Raw genomic sequence first — 25,768 nt, 5'->3', positions numbered from 1 at the left:
AGAAAAGGGGGAATGACCCATCAACAATGAATTGTCATCTCTTCCGAGTATTATAGGCAATGTCATTTTATTAAATTCAAATTTATTCATACGACACATGTGAAAATAGAATTGAAAATGAGAGAAAATATTTATTCCAAGTTTAATTTTAAATATTACGAGTCAGTACCATTACCCTTTTGAAGAGGTCCATCAATAAATTTTACTACGAATATATTGCGGATTACACAAGCAAACATGCTTGCAAGATGAAGCTGCTAAAGAGAGAATTTTAGCTATCTGCCCTAAAAGAAACTTACAAATCAAGTCAATGATAGGCATACCAGTTAAACCTAGTTCTATACGAGACATGCTTATACACATCTTTATGATTGATTTGTTTTATAAACCTAACATTTTCTCGCTAACTATATGGTATCCAACGAGTCCAGATAATATCACCCAAATCGCCAAGCATCTCTATTCACCAATGTGTGTGAACATTAGGGATATTGCTTGCTTCTGCTGGTTGCAATTCTTCTGTAAGCAAGTTTCATTTGGCTGATCCAAGTCTTGGACCTCAATTCTCAAGATCAAATCAGTGATGAACTAATCTCACTACCAGAATTTCAGGAGCTAAAGAGGGTCAATATCATCAATGGAGATTCTTCTGGGAACCTTCAAATTTAATTGTTCTGTATCCCATCCAGCCCCATTCAGCTTCTGAATAAAATCCTCAAACCTATCTTTCAACTCATTAGGCTATTGGTAAGTTGATGACAAACATTGCCCTGCTGTCCCAGTTCTCACTTAGCCAGATGGCCTGCCAAAGGCTTCGCAATACTGAGACACTTGTTGCTCCAACCTGCAACATGATTCTGAATCCGTTAAAAATTAAGGTTTCATTGTCCAATAACAAAACAACTATTTTTGACTTCAAATGATGTGCTATCGCCATTAACAATTTCACACTCCATAATGTTTACTTTAGTACCAAAATACAGTTTTATTTCAACTCTAGCGAAATTTATTTAGTTATAAAGAAGGCACAAGGACTTTGAAAGTAGGGAACGGGAAAAGGGGCAAATCAAGTAAAATTCACATGGATCATAATCTATATTCAAGGAAGGTGCCACTTGAATATCATTTTACACCCCATGAAAGGCGAAATTGGAATGAAATCATTTTTAGATCTCAAATGATACCAAAATCTAGTATTAAGCTGATAACGGCACAATATCCTGAGGATGAAAATAGGGTTTTTGCTTAAATTCTTCTAGGAAATTTAAAATCGTACCTTAAAAAGAAACATAAAACCTCAGATCTTCTGGCTGCTGGTTCACAGTAAGGATATACTTCTCATTCGCATATAATTTCACAAGTGTCTTTACCTGATCCACGATAAATATTTAAGAAAAATAACAATGAAAAGAATGACCTTGTAGCTTTGTAAAAACTAAAACATAGAAAATAGTTTCGAAGCTCTTGATTTCTGCCCATAAGTTTGTGAGATAGCAAAGACAATGATTCAATATACCATGAAATGAGATTTCTCAACACCATCCATCTTCTCCAATGGCAAGCCAAAAATGATTTTTGGTTTCATGGAGTTTTCCCACGCTAAAATATTTTCTTCCCTGTTACAATTCACACATCCTGAAATAAACCCGTCCAGAAAATTAGGCATCGATGTGAAGGGAATAACCAAGACAAAAAATGTTTGTGAATGCAACCTGGAACAGTGGAGTGTAAAACATGTGATTTTACCAGCATGCGAGCCCGCTTAAGATTTATCTGTTGAAAAGAATTATGCAAAAGATACATCACTGAACAAATACATCATATGAACATATCCCTTTCCTTTTAATAATTTTTTCACTTACTGTGTTAAATTGGAGGACAGAAAGGGATTCATAACGTAGCCAAAGATGCACAAGCCGTATAGTCATCCAAGTCAAAGATAATTCAGAATATGATTTTACTAGGCCAGGTGTATCCTGCATTCAGACAAACTTAAAGTTAAAAGTATTAACTTGCTTGCCAATTCAATAATACATAGTGGTATAGAAAACTTGTGTACCATACCAGTATCAGTATGCCCAAACCAAGGCCAGTCAATTGAGCAACCACTTCCCAAACTTCTTCCTAAGAAATTATGATGAACAAATAATTTGGAAAAGAGCTCTATATTTTCCAACAAAGGCAAAGAATTTCAAGTTTCTTGATTTAAATGTATCAATCCTCTATTTAAGTTGTGAACAGAAAAGAAAAAAATAAAGTTCATTGACCATCATAATCATAGAATGGTGGCAGATGAGTGCAACAGGATACAAATAGGTCTTCAGTCTAATTCTTAGCAAGTCAAGAGTTTCATTGAAGTTTAAGGCTGTCCTTGGCCAGGATTGGGCTAATTTTTGCTCAGGATGAAGTTAACTATCATAACCCATGCTTTAAAAAATAAAACAAAGCCCATGCATGCTGAAAATGTTAATGCCAGCATGTCCCAAGGATAATTGTGCAAAATAATTCCAAGAGTTAGTCAATCAAAGAGTCTTCTATTTTGCATCTTATTTAGTATCTGATTACTCACTAGCTTGTCCGCATAAGATATTATTGTATCTTAGCATGATTGCACGTAAGTCTTAAAAAAGTTACTACCTTGTTTATGTAAAGTCAATCTATTGAATTGTCTTCAAAGAGGTTATCTATTATGTAGTGTAATGAGTCCAGCATTTGTATTTATCTGGTCTCTTCAATTTAGACTGAAGACTATATGGAGTGCAGACACAGAAGTTAGCAAAATAATTTTCCTACAAGTATTTTTTGTTGTCCAATCTTTTGGGTTTACATTTGCGTTCTTCATGATTGTTTGTCTTCACAATGGTCGGAGATTTTAGCTAGCGAAACTATGATTTCACTAATGCTGTTGCCTACAAGCCACAGCTCACAAGGTATAATCTAGCTACATTTAAAAGATTATTTTCTTGTTGCAAGAGTATACATATGAATAGGAGAATTAAGATAAATGACAGTAAAACTTGAAACTATGACATATAAATGCAGTTTGAATACGATTATGAAGGTTTTACAGATTTATCATTACTAGCAAATCCATCAGAAATGAGAGTAGAATGTATCTTGAAAAATGTTACAAGAGCATACCTTTGCTGCTACCTCTCCTAGATTTCCTGAAACGGCAAAATGGTTTTGAATCACACGAAAAGAAGGATCTTTTAGCCCTCTTGCAACAGCCTGTTTGAATGTCAAATCAAAGAAATAAATCCTTTAGAATTACCAACGCATAAAAGAAGTACCACCTCTTATAATAATTACTTGTAGTTGCAGTTCATTTGAAACTTTTTGGTACAGTTATCTTTGAAAAATAATTTGCCACCAATATATGCACTGATTTCTAAACAATAGAACATGTCAAACCTGCAAATTGAAGTACCTTAGTAAGATTTCCTGCAGATGCCAAAGGAAGGAAATAGGAAGGATATAGTTGGGTCGTCAGATCAAAAATGCTGCATAAGAGATCAGCAGGCTTAGTCTAGCAATAACATGGCCTCATATGCAGATTTCCATATAATACAAGACTTGTTAATTGACCTTCCCGCACTTCCAATTAAGTCTGCATACATTCTCCATTGCTTTGGATCATCATCAAAAAGATTTCCAAACCTCCCCCCTGTAAAAGATAGCAAAATATTTACAAATAAGTTTCATTATATAATATCCTGCTTCCTTTAGCTTCCTTCATCATTTTCAGACCAATAAGTAACCGTCCAACGGCTCCAATGCCATCCTTTGATAACCATCTAAAGATACAAGTAAAAAGAATGCAGTCAATTGTATAGAAGTAAAATAAATATATGATTGCGCAAAAAGGATAAGTTTCACGTTATTGTATGAATATAAATGCTTTATTTGTATTAACAGCCAGTGTAAGCACTAAGACCAAATATTCACCTAATGGCAGCAGCAGAAGTAACAGTTGCGGTTCCTGAGAAGGAGCCAATACCAATTGCCTGCAAATGAAGGAGAGATTATGATATGAAGCCAGTACAGATGCGCAATTGTCATTCACTTCATCTAAGTAGCAGACAGATAGCTCCAAACTGAAGATGACGTTCTTACAAGGAATGAATTGTCTCCACTTCCGTTACTATCCACTTCTTATATCCACTATTGGATCAACTTTCCATGGTTGAGATTTAATTTTATAACACTATTATTATAATATTAAATAAAAAATAAATTTAAACTATTAAAATTTGATCTAAACAATTCACAGCTGTAGACTTTTATTAAAATATTTTATAAATAATTTGTTTTTACTTTTATCCTATACAGTTCTGAATTGCTCAGGTTAAATTTTAACATTTTAAATTTATTTATATATATATATATATTTTGCTATCTAATATTACAATAATATTTTTATAAGATATTAACTCACAACCATTTATTATAGAGCACAATGGCGTCTTGCAATCCATGTAGCCGACCCCACCTAGTGGGATAAAGGCTTGTTGTTGTTGTTGTTTGTTTATTAACTCACAACCATTTAAAGTTGATCCAATGATAAATTTTAGGAAGTGGGGAGTAAGGAAAGTGAAGAGAATCCTCTCCCCAACAGAGCACAAGTGCTCTACACTAAGCTGGACATGGAAATCAGAAGTATAATCTTTAATGAAAATATTCAAAGTAATGGAGATAGCAGTTAATTTAGAACATAGAATCAGCATAAAGGGTGTCATCAGTTTAAATAAAGATACATAATGTTCTTTACCAAAAATCCATAAAACACTTATACCCCTTTATATCTCCCTTTTTCCATCTTGTGCATGTGAAATTACTCATTACTGATGACCAGTGCCTCATAGACTTATAACAAACAAGTCTGACTTTATATATGCAGATGAATTATTCTGACATCACCACCAGATTAATGATCAAAACGAGTTCTTTACCGTATACATTGGATATGGTGTAATATCATCGAAAACATTACTGTCCACACAAGGTTCTCCAAGATTTATTGATAAAAGGGTACTTTCCAATTCCAGGATTTTTTCGATCACAATAACGGCCATTTAAAGATTGTTTCCTTCATAATACAGAACTTTTCTTCCTCCAAATATGGGATATTTTAAGATTCAAAATCAAACCTATCTTTTCATACCTGACTTCTTTTCATGTATCAAGTAGATATCAAATAGCCAATTTTGAATTTTAAGACCCATTACCAAAATAGTTCATTTTAAAAGCTAAATGGTTCCATTACTGGGACTTAAATCTTGCCCTTGTGTTCATTGTTCATTGACACGTAACATGGGAGACGCTGTGCGCTAGTAATGATCAAACTCAATGCTAAACACACCAAACCACACACAAAGGAACCATCATAACCAATTACTCAAAGATGAAATGAAAATTATTGTTTGGAGGATGATTTTTCAGCTATATGAAAATGCTGCTGACTGTTTATGTATCATAACCTCTAAAAACATTCCCAGTAAAAATTCAGTAGCCTGAGAGGGATTGACATGCCTTCAAGAGACTCGAAGTGACCAAGGCATGACAGATCCATCCAGTTACATTGGTAGGGAACTGAAACAACATGTAGCGCAAGTAATCATCTGAAACTGATCCTGCACCAAAAGTTCTCTAAGTAAGGAAACAAATAGTTTTACTCTTAAGTTCATTTGGTCTTTGAAATAGAAACTCAATAAGTTTCTCTACCATGAATAATCTGCAGAAATTACTAATGTTTTCTTCTAGTCCTCCTGTCAAGTGCAAGTCACCATTACGTATTTTTGAAATCATTAGACACATGGTTTTGCCCATGAACAAATTAGAGTCCATCAAAATCAGAGTCCATCCAATTTTCCAAAACTGTAAAATATGAACTCTCAAATTCGATTATCAAATAAATCTTGCGATTTCTTAGCTGTTTGGCAACAATATGGAGGCTGTTTAGCATACCATAAATTAAAAAGGAAGAAATGTATGTCATATTGCCACTTGTCCATCACCTGGGAAGCCTTCGGGTAAAATGAAGTCTTTTATTATACGCGGAAGCCAGTTTAATCTTCTGTCCTGGGAATTGAAATCGTGGAAACTGTTTGTAGTAGGCCTATCTTCCTCAACAGTAATAGTTAACTGTGATTTATCATCTACTTCATATCTGCTCATAAGAAATAGAAGATAGAATAATTGGAGAGAAAATTTGTCCTAGCTGGAGCCTGGTTTGGAAAAGGCAGCCACTTCGAAGATTATGACTTTGAGGAATGAAGTCTAACACAACACAAGTTCAGGAAAGTACTAAACCATGCCAAGCAACAAGCCGAATTATAGAGGCGAAAAATGGAAAAGAACCCTGAGTATGGGTATAGTTACGTCAAAACCTCTTAGTAGTACCATTGCTATATCTCTCAATCCATATCGCCTTGGAGGATACGCCTTGGACTCTGGAGGAAAAAGGGAAAAAAAAAAAGAAAAAATCATTATGGCATCTAAATTTTGACGCAATCAAAATCAACCCTTAAACGGATAATTGGAACGGCCATTTTAAGATATTCAAAACTCTAGTTTCTTTCTTGTCTACAACAGATGAAATCAAGGAATTTGAGTTCAAATGGGTTAATGTAATCAACTGCTTCATGAACTTTCAACAAAAGAACAGAATTGAGTGGTATCCACCCCACAGATGAGTAAATCGTTAACCTTCCATTATCAACATCGTCTTCATCTTTGAAATTGGAATGTCCAGAAGAGCAGAGAATTTGGAGACACTGAGGATTGGTTCTCTTGATATTCCTAGAAGAGCCGAAAGTGCTTGCAGGGAATGAGAGCTGCAAGCTGTGAGACATCGAAATGTTGGAAGCTCGTGGAGGTCGAGGCTCGCTGCTTCTTCGCCTTTAGCGGCAAACACTATCAAGTTCTGGAGGGAAGAACCGAAGCCGGACACGCATGTGACTATGTGAGGTCTTCTCTCTGTGACCCGCCAGTTTGGAGATATCTTGTTTTTATTGCAAATTTTAATAATTTTTTATTTTAAATCAATTACTTTTGAGATGTAAGTTTTAATGGGAAACATAATTTATTTTCTCTTTATAATAATTTAAATTTAAATTTAAATGAGAATATTTTTCCGTTTCAGATATTTGTTAAATCATAAACGTTAATCATAACTGTAAAAATAATCAACTATAATTATCTAATATTATCCATGATTTATGGGTGCTTGAAGGTAAAATTCAAGAATTTAGTTAAACTAACATTCAGTGGTTCTGAATAGTATCTTTTTATTTGAAAGAAGCATATCCGAAAACATCCCAAAAAAATTATTTGTAGATAAAGATTAATACATAATTATTTGTTATTAAAATGATAACAGAGAGTAATTATTTTTTCTTCAATTGTTACTTGCTATTAGTCATTACCTGCAAATAATTTTATTAGAATGACTTGAAAGTGATCCTCATATAGTTTAGTTGTACACAAGCCTGAATTCAAAACTTTGCATGCCAAATTATCAATGTAGGAGCTGTGCACGAAGCATTACTAAATTTATTAACTCTCAGGCCTAAGATGGTCTCATAAGAACAAAATGGAAACACTACAAAGAAACATAAGAACAGGCATGAAAATCTACTATTTTACATGGCATACAAAATTCCAGAGCAAATAAATACAGCTCATGATGAATTCAATACAAGAATAAAACTTACAAGGTGCCAGGTAGAAATGTATATCCTATAAAATTAACAATTCCTAGAGACAGTATGAGAATGTCCGATATCTCACTAAGCATAATAAGAAATAACCCCTAAAAAACAACAAAACAGAGCATGTGAATTCTCATTAAGCTAATTTTCATAAATAATGAATGATTTTCAGGGAGTACTAATTCCACCAAAAATTTTGGAGGACAAAAATGCCTTCAACAAAAATGAATCCGATGATCAACTTCAATATTCATTTGTCTAGTTTTGTTTCTGGCGATTCTCCTCTGTGATTGTCTGAAACTCTTTCTCACTAGCTGCAATTACGCGTTTAATGAAGTCATATGTAGTAAGCCTGATGCTGCACGGAGAAACGAGGGAGAATTTCAGGAGACAAAGAACAGCTTTGGTTTAAAATAGAATACAGATGAGACAAAAACAGAAACCACAGTAGCCAAGGAATAGAACCTATACCAATACAGATAAAGCAAAGACTTTTAACCACCAAAAAACAAAAATGAAGTAGAACATGAACCTAAAAATTGCTTTGAGGTTATCAAAGATGGGTGCAACAAAACCACATCAATGTATCATAGTCTTAATTATTTCTATAGTCAGGAATTGAAGAAGATAATGGGAACCTGCTGTTTGGTAGGGTTTTCAAAGCATTGGGTACAAAGCCCCGATACAAGCCGATAACTCCCTCACGTGCCACAATACCTGCATCAATGAAGTTATTAACCTGATATTAGCACAAATGACTGAATTATTAAAGTTGAGCCAACCAGACAATTCTGAAGTATGCCAGAAGAGTATCTAAACATACATACACATAACTTTGGATTATATAAGAGAAATTCTTAGAAAATATTCAATTACTTCAGTGCTACAAACTTAACTACCATGTACCATTAAAGTTATTCAAATAATGTATACTTTTAAGTTTATAGAAAGTGAACTTAAACGAGAAAGCTGATTTTTTATATATTGTACAATTGCACATATTAAATTCTGAAGTTGAATAACCACCAGGGCTCATGTATTTGACAACTGGTTATGTGAACACTAATGCTGAAAGAAATACACGCATGTCTACCAAGTATGGACTATAATTTGCTGATGCTAAAAGTAATTGGGAACAATCCTAACCTGAAAGGGCATCTAAAACTGTCTTATAAGGTGTGCCCCTCAATTGCATTTGCCTCCGTACAGTGTCCAGAGGATAGCATGTAAGGGTGGCAAGAGATGCAGAAAGCACAGCTGTGATTAGAGATGTTTCAGTTCTCTTTTGATACTTTTCTGGCAAAGACTTCTTTAATCTATTACCCAAAGAAGATGAGGATATTTCAGAATCAATATTCAAGTTCATTCCCCTTCAATTTGTCAAAATAAATAAATAAAAGATCTCCACTGACTTACAAGTCAAAAACACAAAAGTTTACTGCAATATAAGGAGCTATTCCAATAAGAGAAGGCCCGAGGCCATAATAGAATGATGCCAAACCTTCCTCTCTTAGCATGCTCAAGGCAACCTGAAAATATTCAGCAGTTTTCATCTACAAACTAAGACCTTGTAAAAAACAAAAAGCAGGTCAATCATACCTGTGACATGGTTTGATAGCCTGGTTCAACTGCTAATCGTAATCTCAGGACGTCTAATGGATATGTTACCTATAAGAATCATCCCAGATTAGATACACGCATTGCATTAAGGAAAATATAAAATTGTACTCAAACTACTGTTTTGGTCGTCTACAGATATATACTCCAATTCCTTATTTAGTCCCTGACTAATTTTTTTAAAAAAATTCAAACACTCCATAAGTTTAAATCGCAGCTAAGTGATTCATGTGTATTAATTTTGACTCTGTTAATAATCTTGTTGATGTGCACTGTTAAGTGTGACTGATAACTGCACCAGTAAATGTTGATGTGGAGAAAAGCCAGCTAACTTGGGCTTAAGCAATTGTTTTCCCTCTCCTTAAAAGCATGAAATCTCCTTATTCGACCAAAGTAATGACTTTCTAAATTTTTTTCTACAACAAGTGAAGGGTCCAGTTGCTAGTCGTCTCTATTGCCAGCAGCATCTCCAATTCTTTCTTTCATATTTTGATGAAATAAAGAGAAGCTAACAGCAGACTATGCTAGTGATGGTTCGATATTGGTGGCAACCTTCATTTGATTTTGGGGAAAACATTCTTTAACTATTTACTTTCTCTCTTCGAGCTCTCAATCTTTCCAAAGCCAGTGGAAGATTCAAAAAGTTATTTAAAGCTTCAAACACTTCTTGAACAAGGAATTGCAATATGACTCGTGAGTTATGGAGGGCTGGGAAATTTAAAAAAAGGTTAGGCACAATTTACTTACAACAACAAAAACAACAAGCCCCATCCTATTAGGTGGAGTCAGTTACATGAATTATATAACGCCATTGTACTCTATGATTTACCAAGCTTTCAGGAATATTATTAACTAAGAAGCCTCGGTCAACAACTCTGCCTATGTTTATAGCCCATCCCAAGCTCGAGTAAAGGAGGAGAGTTGTGTTAGGTCCTTGACAGCCAACATAAAACTTTGTTGAATCTCACATGGATATGGAGTTTACTTAGTTTTACATTTTTTTTTTCCTTTGTAAAATTCTGCGACAGAATAAGTTTACATTCTGTCTACATGTTAATCCTATTTCTTAGTATAACTGCCAAAACTTCCAGCTAAGTTTGAAGCATTTCATTTAGTAGTTGCTAGCTGTGCTAGCAATATTTGATAAATCATTTTTTATTCATCTATTCAAAACCTTTGAGATATTCACCGTAAAAATTTGATTATGTGGAGAACCAGAGCACTTTGGAGGACCAAGACAGAAGTTTACTCACAGAATTCAAAAGAATAAGGTACAACGTATAAAACTACCACAGTACGTTACAGAAATCTAAATACTTGTAAGATCTAAAAACTGGTTGGTTTAAAATAAAAAAGAAAAAAGAAATTGCTCTTAGAAGGCATAAAAAACTATAAAGTAAAAGCCTGTAATAGAACTAATGACACGATGCCAGAAACTCCCAAGGATACAGGCAACAATGTAACTTTCCTAATGAGTTACTTACAAAAGTAGACGTCATGCCAGCACAAGCACCTGCTGCAAGTCTTCCAACAACAGATAGCTCACCATCCTTTCGCCTGAACAATTTCTGATCCAAAATTAAAACTTTAGACTCAAAATGGTGATATGATGTTTAAAGTTGTTGAAAGATAATTAGGAGAGAACCTTATAAATTTCATAAGCAAAAAGCTGGACGGCACTATAAGGAATCACCCGAATAACCTGGAACATAAAAGAGTTAACTCTTAAATAGTTAAATGACTGCGCAATATTATCAGAAGAAATATAGAATGAAGTATCAACATGATCTATGCTAATAACAGATACCTGGGGGAGATTACCCTTCCAGTAACCTTTAATGCCTTCTTCCTTTCCTATAACTGTTACAGCCTGTAAATCATGTTCAGATAAGCTAAAATTGAGAGAAATTTTCTGGTCAGGGGAGCCCAGAGTGAGTAAGATGGGAAATAGACAAAAGACAAGACATATCAAGCATAAAGATAGTGAATAATCCATGAATTTATACAGAAAACAGATCCATTATAAAGTATTTACAAGTATTTACAATCACACAATTGCATTGTTCTAATTCCCATGAGAAGCCGAGAAGGAACTTTCAGGAGTTAATGATATATATATATATATATCTCATTTTTCAAAGTTGTCAATGAATAAGCCGTCTTGTAGTAGACTACTTTCTGGCGTGATTTTATTTTATCAGCAGACTGGAAAAATATAAAGAGCGGAAGCCAAATATGCTAATTCTCAAATGATTAAGTGATCCCAAAAATAACTTCAGGTAAGCATATACAGTTGGTTTCCATGATAACCCTGACTCAGCAGGCAGTAACAAGCAAATTATATGAATTTAAACATGACGAGAGCTTCAGGCCAAAAAAAGGGAATGAAAAAGGTAGAAAGGAAGGTTACTATTGGATAGAACATATCCAATAAGCACGTAGTTTAAACAACTTAATACAAAATAGCATATTACATCATTCTTTGAAAGGGGTGGCAACAGGGTGGATGAGATGGAATAAGTCATTACCTCGATAAAATTAATCGCCTTTTTAGCACTCTCTTGCCCAACTCGCACTCCATGTGTCTGATAATAGATGGTGTCATTTGAAAACATCAACCAATTTACACTCAACAACAATACATGCAATGAATATCACTATAAAGCAAAAGTATTTGTAACCAGCACAGAAAAGCACTGAAGAAGTTTATGAATGGTAAACGAAGAAATAAAAAAAGACATCCAGCATCATACCCGAAAACCTTACAGAAAAAGTAGAAATCCATCCAAATAAGATAAAAGCACAAAAGACAAATTCAATAGAAGAAAGGGAAGCGCACAGAGCTAAAGAGGAGAGCAAGTGGAGAGGAAAAAAGCGGCGAAATACTGGATAGATTTATGGATAATCTAATTTCCCAACTGCTAAGAAACTTATTTATAAAAAATTTGACAACAAAAAAATATGAAAAATAAAATAAAGACAAATATAACGCATAGATTTTTAACTTGGCATGTTTCATATGCATGAATATCTGATCAACAAACCAAATACTTGATAAACTAAAATTCCTGACACCACCTAAATACTCGCACACCTGGAAGGATAAGAAATGCGTTGGATACGAACTAATGGTTTGGTGCATTTAGCTGCAATCCCGAATAATGTGCTCAATAAAATCTAATTCTTTTGGCATATCTGAGTTTTCGAGAAAAGGAATAATAAGCATATTTTCAGTTACTAAGGCTAACAAACTTGTTAGTTTACTCTGAAAGAGAAGTCTTAGGGAGAACCTGCATAAGAATTTTGATACGGTCAAGCGGAGCAGTGACGGTCTTGGCAGCAGCGCCGGCGACGGCGCCGGCGAGGAAAAGCGCTGCGTCTTTGGGCACGAGTGCGACTATAGCAAGCGGATGCTTCAAGAGCTGAGCAGGACTGGGAAAGAACTCCTTGTCCAATTTCCTTTCTGCCACAGAAGCGCAAGCGAATTTACAAGGAATGCCACCGCGAGTGAGAGTGAGGGTACTGATGTTGTTCTTCCATAGCGGCAGATGGTCGTCGGAGGAGCAGTGAGAGCTGTTCAAAGTGGGGATTTTGCACCATGCTACAACAGCTCTTTCCTCCTGCATGGTGGTGGGGATGAAGAAATGGAAGAGATAAGGAGAGAGAGACAGAGAAAGTAGCAGAGACAGAAAAACTTTGAAGGAGAAGGAAGAGGAACGAGTGAAGAGAAGGAAGACAAGGTTTTGGGCTTTGCCAGCTTGATTCGGAAACGTCAAGGAGAGTTGGATACTGTGTGCAAGGGTCCAGGAAGATTCGGTGATTGTCCGAAGGATTTTGGTTAGACTTCAGTTTGGAGTAAATAAATAAATTACATTTGTGTTATAATTATCTGCTTGTATAATATAATTTAGTTTTGAAAATACATATATATATATATTACTCTTATTTTAATAAAGTATTTTCACTTTGTAAATGCATTTTGCATTAAATTCTTTCAAATAAAATAAAAATTATTTTTTCGAAATTTCAAAGTATATTTAAATACAATGTAAACTTTTGTTTTAAAAGAGATTTATTTATAGGAAAAATGGGAGAAAAATACCCCATCACCAAACTAATTGGAGAAAAGGACAATATTCACCATCGACAAAATTTCTTTCACAATCTGCCGTTTATCTTCATTTATTTTGCACTTTCTCTTTCTTATTCTGCAATTTTGATCCCTTTTCCCAAATAATTTAGTGATCAGGTTTTTTCCCCAATTTTCTCTTCATTTTCATCCTAATTTCCTCTCCAATTTAAAATCTAGATTATTATATATTTAGTAATCTATTAAATAAAAATCAAAATTAGATAAAATAATATTTTTTGATAGCATAAGATAAAAGAATTTATAATTATATTCTTATTTAACCAGTAATATATAGTAAAAATTAATATTAATATATTTTCTACAAACAATAAAGTTATTATCATATATATATATATATAATTAATAATTTTTCTTGCCTCTTATTTTTTTAGCTCAATCAAACATCGAGAGAGAAAATTATATCTTTCCATTTTTCTTTTTTCTTTTTTTTATTGAACATCCTTTCATTTTTTTAATCTCTCCATTTTCTCTTTCCTTATTTTTTTCATTGTGTGTCAAAGACAGCATAAAGGGTTTTTTTTTTTTTTTTTACATTGCATATTCGTTGATCTTTTGAATCAATGATCATCCGTAGGGATCACTCTGGCTTTCCTTATATAGGTTCTGTCTCACCAAATCTCATCAAATTTATGTTCAACTAAACCACTTTTTGTGTCAAAAAGATTCTTTGGTTAACATTGTTCTTTAGTGAGAATCATCGCAATACTCTGCCACACTTTATTTTTCTTGATTCTATTTCTTAACAATTACCAATCTACCAGATGTTTTAATGGAGCAGGATACAGTGCAAGAGGAGGGGAAAAAAAAAACCAGGAGAGGATCTGTTTTCCTCGTTTACGCACATAATTTGGGCTAATTTTGAATAGTTAACCTGTTGTCGATGCAATCTCCCTCAACTTTGAATCAATTTTAACTTTTGATGTTGCAATTCCTATCGGTGAAGAATCCAGATAACTCACCCTCCTCAATTTTTTTCTAATGAGCATTTATTAATAACTTTATGTAAATTAAGAAAGTAAGTTAAAATTGGTTATTTCTTGTAAAAATTCAAAATCACCCTCAATAAAAGTCACTAGTTAGATAAGTTTGTTTAATTAACTAGGAACATTAGGCAGAAAAAGTTAATGTTTTAGACAAAACATGTTATACAAAGAGAATTCGAAGAAGTAATGAGTTCTGAAAGCCATATTCGTTGCCGAATCAATTGATATCATCTGGGTCTGGCAGCAGGATGATGAAATGTTAATCAGAAGAAGTAACTAGCGAATCAAGCTTGAAGGTCCATATACATTTGGTTCTTCATAAAACAGAAAAATAAATTAACTTTCCAGAAAAATAAATTAGTCCAACTATATTATTATAAGCGTTCTATTGGTTGGATTGAAAAAAATATTACCCCATGCAAAAGTAGATCTTTTCTAACCCATACTAGATAACTAGTAACTCAAATGAATTAATCTTGATGTATTAGGATTGATTTGTTTAACTCATATTATTTTATAAAAAATAAAAAAATTGAAAAATAAAAAATGGAGGAAGTTTTAGCACTAAAACCCCATAGTCAAATAGATTTTGAAATAAATCACTATAGAATTGATCAATCACATACATTTATGATATAATTTTTTTAATTACATGAAATATAATAATAGAACTTCTTATTTAAGTATAATCTAAAAAAAACAAATGAATTGGTGAGTTGACCTATCTAACTCATCAATTCTTGAGGGTTGAGATTTTTTTAACCCACACGAAAATAAGTTGAGTCTAATTTAATCCATATTTTCGTCAACCCATATAAACCAACTTATATTATTCAAATCAACCCATATAAGCCAACTTATATTATTCAAATCAACCCATATTCCTAACTCTAGTATGTTCAAAGTTATACTAATCTTGGTTGGCCCGTACCTATTCCAATCATATTGGGATAGGTTTGTCCAGACTAGAAAAAAATTAGGATGGGATGTTTGTAGGACAAGACAAAAAAGGAGTCAGGACTAGACTCGAGATACCCTTCAGGACATCCCATCCCATAATATTTTATATATATATATATATATATATATTATAATTATTATGTTATTTTTATTGTTTAATTGTTTATATTTTATGTTTATTTAATTTTGCATTGCTATGTGATGTTCAATTTAGCCAAGAAAGTTGTGAGATGTTTTCTCATAATTATTAATATTGATTTAAAAAACTAAAAACGCAAATTCATATTGCTGCCATTCAAGTAATATAATGAGTTTATTTTGAGTCCGTGCCTAGTTGTTATTGTTGCTTATTATAATATAAATTTATAATAGGCTCTAACCAAATGGCATGCACATCCACAGGGGCTCTTATATTGGGGTGACTCATGTCCTTATATATATATATATATCTATATCTATATCTATTTTTGTTAAAACTTAATTAATTAATCATATGTATATATATAGAAGTATGATTTTTATATGTGTTGGTTGAGTATTACTAATCATTTGAAAATACAAGTGATGGTCGACAAACCAAGCAAGTGTGGTTTTCAGGGTGTCCTATTCCCATCCCACTCCTACTTGGACAAAATGGCTTTTGAGAAAGAACGAGACACGAGATAAATTTTAAGTCTTAATCATTTTTTAAGATGAGACATGGATGGGGGTGTCTCAATCCTATCTCGTTTCGTCCAATCCCATAAACACCCTTACTAATGGAGATGTCCTACAACCACGCCAAAGCTTAGTGCCCTAATAATAAAGTTACAAAGATTTGTTTCTTCTAGAGCCGATAATTCATGCTAAGTCCAACAGGCTAGCCCAAACTCGCTCAAAAAAATTTAAAGTTGGGTTTAGAAAAAAATATAATTTTTTATGTTCAGGCCTATTTGGACTCAAAAAAATTCAAGCCAAATCCGATCAGGATACCCAGATAAAAAAAATTATTTTTACAAAATATATAAAATATAATAAACATTAATTAATTATTTAAATTTTAGGTCATTTTATACTAAAATACCATATATTTGAGTCATATGCATCGTTTAAATGTCAAAAAAATATATTATATATTTTTATAAAATAAAATAATTTATTTTAAAGTAAAAAATTGATTAAAAATAATTTTAAAAATAAAATTTCAGTATTCTAACCACCCAAAATTTGAAAGAGTTTGGGCCAGATTTAACTATTCAGGCTTTTCAAGAAATCAAGCCCATTCGGGTTCGAGCCTCAGCCTGCTCGAATTCCAAATTCTAATTTTTTCTAACATGTATCCTTATCATTATCATCTCCTCCTACTTATTGAACGATTTTATCGTTATTATTCTTTTGTCTTTAACTATCAACAAATTTTAACTAATTTACAGTTTAAGAAAATTTATTTATCTGGATAAATAATAATCATGTCTCAAATTAAATATTTGGAACTGAAATACCCTTATTGCTAATGCACTTTGTTCCTAACTTAATGATGCTCACTTAATTCAGGGTTTTAATGAGGTACGAATTTGAAAACATTTCTTAAATGCATCTAAATTTTGGTACTTTTTCTTATAAAAAGAATTTGTTAATTGATGCATAATTCAAAATAATGATAATCTTCTAAAATTTTGGCCTTCTAAAAGAACAAAATTATTAACTAAAAATTTCAATTGCCACTTTTATTATCATATTAACTAAAATATGTAAACTAGATTTGGATAGTTTAAATTGTTGGAAAATTCTATAGAAAATCTATTTCAAATCATGTTCAAGGACAATATTCTTAAAAATAATTTTGGTACAATTGTTAAAGCTTTCCAAGATTAATCAAAATTCGGAACCTTCTTGTAAAACAAATAGCGGAAAATATAGAATAACTCATAAGAAGCATGATGAGGGGAGGAGGGTAGAATGTCTAAAAGCTCCAGACTTGGATGATCAATTTTGCAGCCTTTTATAGGTATAAAACTCATTAACACAAGGCAATTAAACACTGATTAATGTCTTTAAAGAATAGTTTTGGAAAATAATGATGCTTAAATCATAAGTTAAAAAACAATAGATTAAATGATCACTAATATTATTAATTAAATAATAATTCCTTTTGTAATATTATTAAAAATATCCAACAATCCTTCACATATTTCAAAAGAAAAATTGTGGAATGATATTTCATACCAAAATTTTGTAACACTGCAAAAAATTTCCATAATTCTAAAAAAAAAAAATTACCTAATTCTACATCTAACTTGCACCTGCATGGGGAAATCAACATATTTCAACTACATTTGCGCAAACATACTCCTCTTCCAAGTCCATGTAATTTCCCAAATTCATACCTTAATATATACATACCAAGGCCTCTAATACATTTGAGCAATGTAGAATTTACTTTTTGACACATGAACGCAACATTATAATAATATCTCCCACACATGTCAAAAGAAACATTACCATTTGAGCTATTCACATGGAATATAATTATTTTGACTATAATGTCTTTTAGACTATGAACCAGACCTAGACCAATATAACTTAGGATACAAAGAAATTAGTGAAACATGCTTCTATGAACCAACAACTCTTGGGCATATACTAGAGGTCATATAAGTTGGATTATACCCCCCAATAATTTCTATTATCAACGACGGTTTTGCACTTTAAACGGCCCACTTCATATTTGTCTAGATAATTTTATCAAATGTACCTATAATGAATACATCATCAATAAGAAATATGAAATCATAAAAGCTTTGCTCAATCTCATCAATAATGCATTCTAAGACTTTCTCATACACCTTAGGAAGAGAAGCAAAGTAATTTTAGTGCTAGTAAAATTAACAAATGACTTGTTCTTATCTATATGAACTTTCTTTATGGGTTCACCAATTATAAAGGTTGAGTTACTATCATTATTAATTTCAAACTAACTTAAATCTCATTACTCTCGATGTTTCTTTAACTTGTTTCTTCTCAAGGGGTTTAGTTAATGAATCTGTCAGATTTATATCTAATCTCACATAATCGATTAATATAACACCATCTTTTAATAGTTGTTTTGTAATATTATTCCTCAATTGAATACATATGTTATTGCCATTAAATGTCTCATTTTTTTTGCTGTAGCCATTGCTAACTAGCTATCACAAATTATCAACATAGTCAATATACATTACACTTGATATATTATTCACTAAGAAGTATTTCAACTATTTAACCTCATTAGTTATTAGTCACTACCAGAATAATAAACTCTTATCCTCATAATATATTATTTGGCCACTAATAAATTTTTCTTCATCTAAATATAAAATTTAGTTAACGTTAGTATATTATTTTAATACAATAAAAATTCATTATATATGATACCTATATTTATATTATCCCTCAGAGTAATAAACTCTTACTTCATTCTGGTTCAAATGTGATATTTACTTTCATAGCCACATATAAAGAAATGATCATTATTCACAATAATGAGCACTTGATGTGAAGATAAATAGATCGCATGTGCCATTTTTATAAATACTAGATAAATGATTAACTTTTTCACGCCACCCACATAATGCTTGTTTCATGCCACAAAAGAATTTGATAAATCCCAAATTCTACTTTTAAGCAAGAGAAATTTTTAAATAAACCAAATGAATCATATCATTAAAAATATAATATTTAAATGTCATTAAATATAAATTTATGATGACATTAATGATAATAGAGAGAATAAAAGTAAAAAATTATATATGCATTTTGTTATAAAAATAAAAGTAATTAAAATAATGTCACATAAAATTTTATTTAAACTTGAGGTATTTTAATTGAATAGGTTACAAATAATGTAGTGCATTTGATTTGCCTAAAAATTTACAACTAATAAAGCCTACACTTCAAATTTTTCTTTAAATCACAACATAAAAATATCTTGACATTCACAAAATGAGGCTCTCAATTAAAATATGACTAACAATTTGGTACAACACATATTCATTTATAAAGAGATAAAATAATTTCTGCTGGACGGAAACCTCCACATTTTTAGTTATTTCAATCACATGAAAATTATTTCTATACTTTATCAATAATAATTATAATTAAATTAGAATCTCGCCATATAATTTCTCTATTCTAATTAAATTAGAACTTCTCACAATTTTAAATCCACCATATAGCATATCAGTTCATGCGCACAGCCCCCAAATTTTGGATATTAATTTGTAAATTAATCAAAAAAACATTTTCGGCAACGTCTATATTGCAAGTAAACACTATGTATAATTTTCTTTGTGACAATAAAGCCCAACAATAGAACTCCTTCAGTGCGTACGCAATTCTTTGAACGTATTCTATCACAAATCGTGACACTCATAATTTCTTCTTACTCTAGTGTGCTCATCATCATCATTATCATATATAAAATAAAGAAAAAAACATAATTTTTTATCCCTATATTTTACTCGTATTTTGTCATTAATTTCTACTTTTTTTTTGTATTCTAGATCTTTATACTTTTATTTTTTATTATTCTAAATCTCTTCATGAATAAAATACAGAAAACTTGAAGGGATCTAAAATAATGAAAAATAAAAATATAGTGATTTAAAATATCAAAAAAAGTATAAAAATTAAAATAAAATACGAGCAAAATGCAAAATCCAAAGCTATATTTTTTCTAAAATAAATTTTTCAAAAAAAAAAAACAAATTACCAAATCGTTTGTTCATGAGTTCTGGACATAATGCTTAAAGCCCACAATATCCATCTTGCTGTGAACTATGAGATACCACAGCTGCGAAAGATTACATTATATAACCACTTTAAAATAACTCATTCATTTTTTTTAAATGCAAATAAATATTCATTAACGTCTACAACCAAAAGGTATCACAATTAGGAAATCATGCTTCTCATTACTAACACATTATCTCTACAACAATTGAGAATAAATAATTTATTTTCATAGAAAATTGCAACTTCAATTGCAATCAATTAAAGAAAACAGACCATCAAACCTTGATTAATACTATGTAATAGCATCTTCAAATAACTGACAAAAGGTTTTTAAAAAAATAAAGTACCATAATCGGAGTTCATGAACCCCTGCTAAATAATTTAATAAATGCCACTTTTATTGGATAATCCCATGTTTCGAAATTCCAATATCAAGGCTTACTTTTTCTTATCAATGTTCCTGCAACCATTTGTAATATTCTTGCAGCCTTAGTAATCTATTTAGAAAACAATCTCGCCACTCTCGAATTGAAATCCCAAATGCTTAGTCACAACACATAACAACTAAATCTTCTAGTCTTGGAAAAATTCTTTTATCAAGTGCAAATTAAATCTAAAGAATATTCCACAGGAAATTATTCACTAACACCAATATATATATATATATATATTCAAATGTCCAACGCTGGACTCGTACTTTGCAATCACAATTGTCACGAGAGACTGTAAAATTTTCCAGATCAGGCATTGATCAAGAAAATTAATTTCATCAACAAAATTATTAATTCATGCTAGATTATAAGCAAGCGCATGATTTTTAGAAAAACTAAACCAGACTCAGTATGCCACAACATACATATACTCGAAAATCTGGATTCATAACATTTCCTGTTGCTTTTCACTGTCCGAAAGAAAATAAACTATCTTTAAATTTTTTTCAGGTAACAATGGCATTTAATTTCTAGTATTTCATTATGCATGCCTTTCAATTATTAAATTTTCAAGCATCGTTTTTTAAATTTCTAACCATGAAAAACTGAAAATTTTGTTCTACATTCCTCTTTCCAGAACCAAGAACATAAAACAAGAGCATCATAAGCAAACACTCAAATCATGATTTCCATATCCAAAATTAGAATTTGTAATATCCAGACAACTACTGTTCCATACTCCCAAGAAAAATCCATTCACACCAGATTCAATTTTTCATACCTGCTTAATTACACGCTCGAAAGATATAATTAGGGTGAGCTAAGAGAAACTCATCAAAAATCTCAATATCAACATGTCCCATTTTAAGTTCTACACCTCACACCAGACCCAAATATGCACACGCACAATAAAATATAGATGAGATTTTATTAAATAATAACAGGCATTTGCTTTTAAAATTGTTGGAAAATTCTGTAGAAAATCTGTTCCAAGTCATGCCTAAAGATATTGTCCTTAAGACCAATTTTGATACAATTGTTGGATCTTTTTAAAGTTAAGCAGAACCCTCCCGTAAAACGAACTAGGTGACAGAATATCAAAAAATACATAATAACTTATGAGAAGCACAAGAAGGAGAGGAGAGCAGAGTGTCTGAAAGTTTTGGACTTGGGTGACCTACTACGCAAACTACATTGCCTTTTATAGGCATAAAACTCATAAACACTAGACAATTAAACACCGGCTAATGTATTTAAAGAATGGTTTCAGAAAAAATAATGTCTTAATCATAAGTTACAAAATAATAGATTAAATGATAATTAATATTATTAATCAAAATAATAATTCATTTTGAAATATTATTAAAATATTAACATATTCAACACAAATTTCACTACAATGATAAACACTAAAACCAAACTTGGACAAAACACCGTGACCAAAAACCTAAGGAGAAAGGAAGTTTAAATAATTGCCATCTTCTAATTTTCGTAGGGACCAGAGAATAGAGATGTCTAAAAATAGTGAATAAACAGAGAGATATATTCACTTTTCTTTAAAGGACTGAAGTAGGGTCACATGATGTGGCTGCATTACTACTAATCTGATCTGCACCTTTAAAAGTAAACAAGAAATGAAGCTATATTGTAGGTCCACAACTGTTAAACCTATGTAATGAGCAACGTGTCACCAACATTTGAAGTAATAATCAATATGGGAGCAAATAATTCAAGTAATATTCTTATATTCAAAGAAGCTGCAATAATTGTATTGTGATGCCAGAACAAAAAGTACATTTGTGACTTTCAGTGTGTCAGAGTGGTGTCAGCGTCCATGTTCTCTAACTAAAGAGCAAGAGAGAAAACAAGGCCTGCATGTGACAACAGACTCAGCATACTCGAGGAATCTTGCTAATGTCGGAATGATTTTCCCCAGTAGAATGTTACATCGAATGATCCAAAACGACTTTCTTATAATGAGAATTATTACAGGCTCACAACACAGGCGTTTCGCATCTCAAAACACAAGCTGAACGTTTTTTTTTTAATACGATGAAACAGACAATTAAAACCTCAAACATCTTGCTAACTGCATGCCTACCTTTCACCATTAAACCATTAGAATTTATAATACACCTAGTAGCTTTTGCTACGCTACTCTGGGATTTCACGAATGCAAGATGAAAATCTCAGAGCCAACAGCACTTAGAGAGATGTATTATTATATACACGGTCTGCAATCAACGTTCCTGCGAAGTTAACGCAAACACCTTCAGATTTCCGTTTGGAGGTCGTAGATCCATTGGATCTGTCGGAAGTTAGTATGGATGCTCTTATCCTTCGTCTCAGGAAGCGACCCTGATAGGTCAAAACCTACAATGAAATTTGTCCCTTGTCCACTCCAGAGTTCTTGTGTGGGTGCAAGTGGTTATGTCCCTTGTCCCCGCTACTAAGATCTTCAAGCTGCTTCAGTTGGAGGTTTAAGGATCATGTTTGGAACATCAGCCTGGTCTAGGAAAAGGAAGCGATCAGAAGTTAGATATGATTGTCATATTTAGGAAGAAGAGAAGCCATCTGGATACTTGACAGATGCATGTTTAACCAGTTTTTACTAAAATAATTTACCATCATTTTGACTACAAAAGTTTATCGAACCCCATCCATGTGATCCTACTATGACTTACGTTAAATTGTTAATCATTAACTATAGTCCACTACAGTGCCATATTGATAAATTTGACCAACTTATAGAACATTCATCTTTCTAGAATCCAAATACGAGTTACCTGATTATATTTACGTAGCCCCAAAATTAAATAGCATGTAATACTTACTGGGTGGTGTTCTTTGTACAAAGAAGCATGCCCCAATAACAACGTAGCAGAGCAGGAGAACAAGGCCTTTCATGTAGTTAGAAGTCCCATCCTATAAGATTTGAGGTGGAAAAATTTCTTTCGTCAACAGATTTGAATGAAGAAATGAAGTCAAAATATGAGTGCAATTCAGGTTGTTTTTTCTTTCATCTTTCCCAGTTCAAACGATGGCAGGTGAAATTATACCTGTAAAGTGAAAGATGGGACTAAAATAGCCAAAGCAAGAGAACCGGTCTCAAGGAGATTGAAGTCAAGGTCCATTCTGATACCCATTATCCAAGCAATGACGACACACAGGGGAACCTACGTTGTGAATGTATGTTCTTGAAGTGAGCTGTCATTGATTCAAAAACTAAATCTAAATTAAAATTGACATTCTGTTATAAAAGTGTATTCTTACCACGAACATGGAAATCTGAGTTGCAGAACCTAAAGCAACACCTAATGAGATGTCCTGCAATCATCCAACCCATTGGTTTAATTTCAAGGAAGTTACACATTGAAATGCAGAAGGTATGGATTCTATGGAATCTATCTATCCATCTATCTAATAAATTTATAAGAAACTGCACTTTTCACAAATTGTGAACGACTTGATTTGCTATAGATGGGGTTCCCTGCACAGGCCATAATATCTAATTTCATAAAATTATCCAAATCCTCACTAGCTTGTTCTTCAAAGCAAATATGATTGCCCCTGCATGTTCAGTTGCATTGCCAACTATTGGCAACAAGATGATGCTAAGGAAGCTGACAGACAGGCTCCATGAATCTGAAGTACCCTGCCAATATCAAAAAGAATTTTAGTATACCATGAAGTATTATTTTATGAGAATCAAAATGAAGTTCATAGTCATTTCCATATCAAGTCAGGTGGCAAAGAACTGCTGCTTGTCTGCTATGCAGGCGCTTAATCAGGCATTTAAGGATTGAACCCGGTTACCTCAATTGTGTTCACCACAAATTGAGACAAGATGGCAATGAGTACAGTCAATCCAGCAAGCCAAGCAAACCCACTCCAAAATCTATCACAGCCTACTTCTGCAACATTATCATTATCTTCTTCCTGATCAAAGATTGATGGTATTAAGTCTTCATCAAATGGTCACAAACACAAACAACTTAATGGTTTCATAAATTAAGATGCCTACATCCTCAGCTTGAAATAACTGGCGATGGGTCCAAAGTTGAAAGACAAGGTAAGCAAATATGCTATCAGCATCACAATACTTGCAGTTCTTGACAAGTGGAGAGATGGGCCTGTATCAAGAGCAGCTGAGATACCAGAATATCTGAACAGCAAAGGCAGCAAGTGGCACAAAAATGCCAGCAGCAGCATAAGTGAGTTCACATCTACCTGTTTCTGTTTAACCAAAAAAAATTCAACGCATGATATTAGGCATCATTTGCTAAGAAGGAGGGGGAAAATCAAGATCTACCATACATAATTGATTTTGAATGAGGCTTCAGGGCCTTACCCTATCAAATTTTGTTCTCCTCTAATGTTTGCTATCCACCACCACTGAAGAGGGAGGTTCCAAGAACTAAAAGAAGGTTTGAAAGGATTGAACCCAGAGAGAATACTTGAGCACAGCTATTTTATTATTTCTGAGAGCAAATATTGCTATTATGAGTTCTGTGACATTGCCAAATGTTGCATTTAAGAGTCCTCCAACTGCAAACCAGAAAACCCAAAGCATCAGTTCAACAGCATTAAGTGTTCCAATATCATAAATTAATGGTATTGCAATTTGCAAGTGCATTATCTCTACAACTGTGACATGACCATTTCTAAGAGCGCAAATATCACAAAGTTGCAAGTTTTGTGATCAAAACCAAAGAAGCGATAGAATTTGATGTCAATTTACATTCCAAAATTGAAAGAACGATGAGTGATAAAGTTTCTAGTATAAATTATATAGACATCGCTTTACTGAAATTAGATAGTAGAGACTTCTCAATTTTCAAAATATACACATCCATTTCCGAAAGCAAAATTGTGCCTTTAGTACCCTTATACAAAAATACCCCCAATTCATTTAATAAGAGAAAGTACACCCTTTTGTGTGTAAAAAAGAAGAAAGTAAAACACAACACAACCCTTTTCTTTCTTATTTTTGATGAAAACAACTCTATTTTTTTTTTATTGGTTCAGATCTGTATCTAATACATATTGGTATATTTAATTAACAAGGCGTATTTAGGATCCCAGAGAAATGTTAAAATGTAAATGTAATAATATGGAAGTTTAAAAAAATAAAATTCAAATTGGACTGATATTTTG

General features: G+C 32.4%; 2 protein-coding genes and 1 pseudogene across 5 annotated transcripts; all 3 read right to left on the bottom strand.

Moving 5' to 3' along the window:
* Positions 1 to 1,261: 1,261 nt before the first annotated feature.
* LOC129301136 (protein root UVB sensitive 5-like) lies at positions 1,262 to 6,970 on the bottom strand. Of its 4 annotated transcripts, none has more exons than XM_054939703.1 (14): positions 6,709 to 6,970; positions 6,390 to 6,452; positions 6,018 to 6,169; positions 5,533 to 5,633; positions 3,949 to 4,007; positions 3,751 to 3,797; positions 3,589 to 3,667; positions 3,431 to 3,503; positions 3,142 to 3,231; positions 2,065 to 2,124; positions 1,863 to 1,976; positions 1,713 to 1,773; positions 1,517 to 1,635; positions 1,262 to 1,370 (listed from the first exon to the last, which is right to left on the bottom strand). In XM_054939703.1, exons 1-14 carry the CDS (start codon positions 6,852 to 6,854, stop codon positions 1,278 to 1,280), a joined length of 1,257 nt encoding a protein of 418 aa, XP_054795678.1. In that variant the 5' UTR covers positions 6,855 to 6,970; the 3' UTR covers positions 1,262 to 1,277. The 4 variants fall into 4 exon arrangements, with proteins under 4 accessions (XP_054795678.1, XP_054795683.1, XP_054795681.1 ...); XM_054939708.1 differs by having other exon boundaries at positions 5,968 to 6,169; positions 6,403 to 6,452; positions 6,709 to 6,797; XM_054939706.1 differs by lacking the exon at positions 2,065 to 2,124.
* Positions 6,971 to 7,616: 646 nt separating this feature from the next.
* LOC129301134 (probable envelope ADP,ATP carrier protein, chloroplastic) lies at positions 7,617 to 13,059 on the bottom strand. Its single transcript, XM_054939702.1, has 10 exons — positions 12,620 to 13,059; positions 11,858 to 11,914; positions 11,137 to 11,199; positions 10,975 to 11,031; positions 10,814 to 10,897; positions 9,312 to 9,380; positions 9,129 to 9,241; positions 8,859 to 9,028; positions 8,351 to 8,429; positions 7,617 to 8,070 (listed from the first exon to the last, which is right to left on the bottom strand). The coding sequence occupies exons 1-10, from the start codon at positions 12,953 to 12,955 to the stop codon at positions 7,971 to 7,973; spliced, it is 1,128 nt and encodes a 375-aa protein (XP_054795677.1). The 5' UTR covers positions 12,956 to 13,059; the 3' UTR covers positions 7,617 to 7,970.
* Positions 13,060 to 22,336: 9,277 nt separating this feature from the next.
* LOC129301135 (vacuolar cation/proton exchanger 3-like) lies at positions 22,337 to 25,274 on the bottom strand (annotated as a pseudogene).
* Positions 25,275 to 25,768: the final 494 nt, after the last annotated feature.

This window comes from Prosopis cineraria, unplaced genomic scaffold (assembly GCF_029017545.1).
Source record: "Prosopis cineraria cultivar Desert tree isolate PC_DT_omini unplaced genomic scaffold, ASM2901754v1 PC1913, whole genome shotgun sequence".
NCBI lineage: Eukaryota > Viridiplantae > Streptophyta > Magnoliopsida > Fabales > Fabaceae > Prosopis > Prosopis cineraria.
Note: the sequence above shows the minus strand (reverse complement) of the source record. Positions and strands in the feature narration are given on the sequence as shown.

Coding starts and splice junctions, on each gene's coding strand:
- LOC129301134 (XM_054939702.1), bottom strand. CDS start 12,955: ATGCAGGAGGAAAGAGCTGTTGTAGCATGGTGCAAAATCCCCACTTTG. Junction 11,032..11,136: donor GGAAGGGTAATCTCCCCCAG/GTATCTGTTATT, acceptor TTTATGTTCCAG/GTTATTCGGGTGATTCCTTA. Junction 9,381..10,813: donor CTGGCATGACGTCTACTTTT/GTAAGTAACTCA, acceptor TGATTCTTATAG/GTAACATATCCATTAGACGT.
- LOC129301136 (XM_054939703.1), bottom strand. CDS start 6,854: ATGTCTCACAGCTTGCAGCTCTCATTCCCTGCAAGCACTTTCGGCTCT. Junction 3,668..3,750: donor CGTTGGACGGTTACTTATTG/GTCTGAAAATGA, acceptor TATCTTTTACAG/GGGGGAGGTTTGGAAATCTT. Junction 3,232..3,430: donor CTGCAGGAAATCTTACTAAG/GTACTTCAATTT, acceptor ACATTCAAACAG/GCTGTTGCAAGAGGGCTAAA.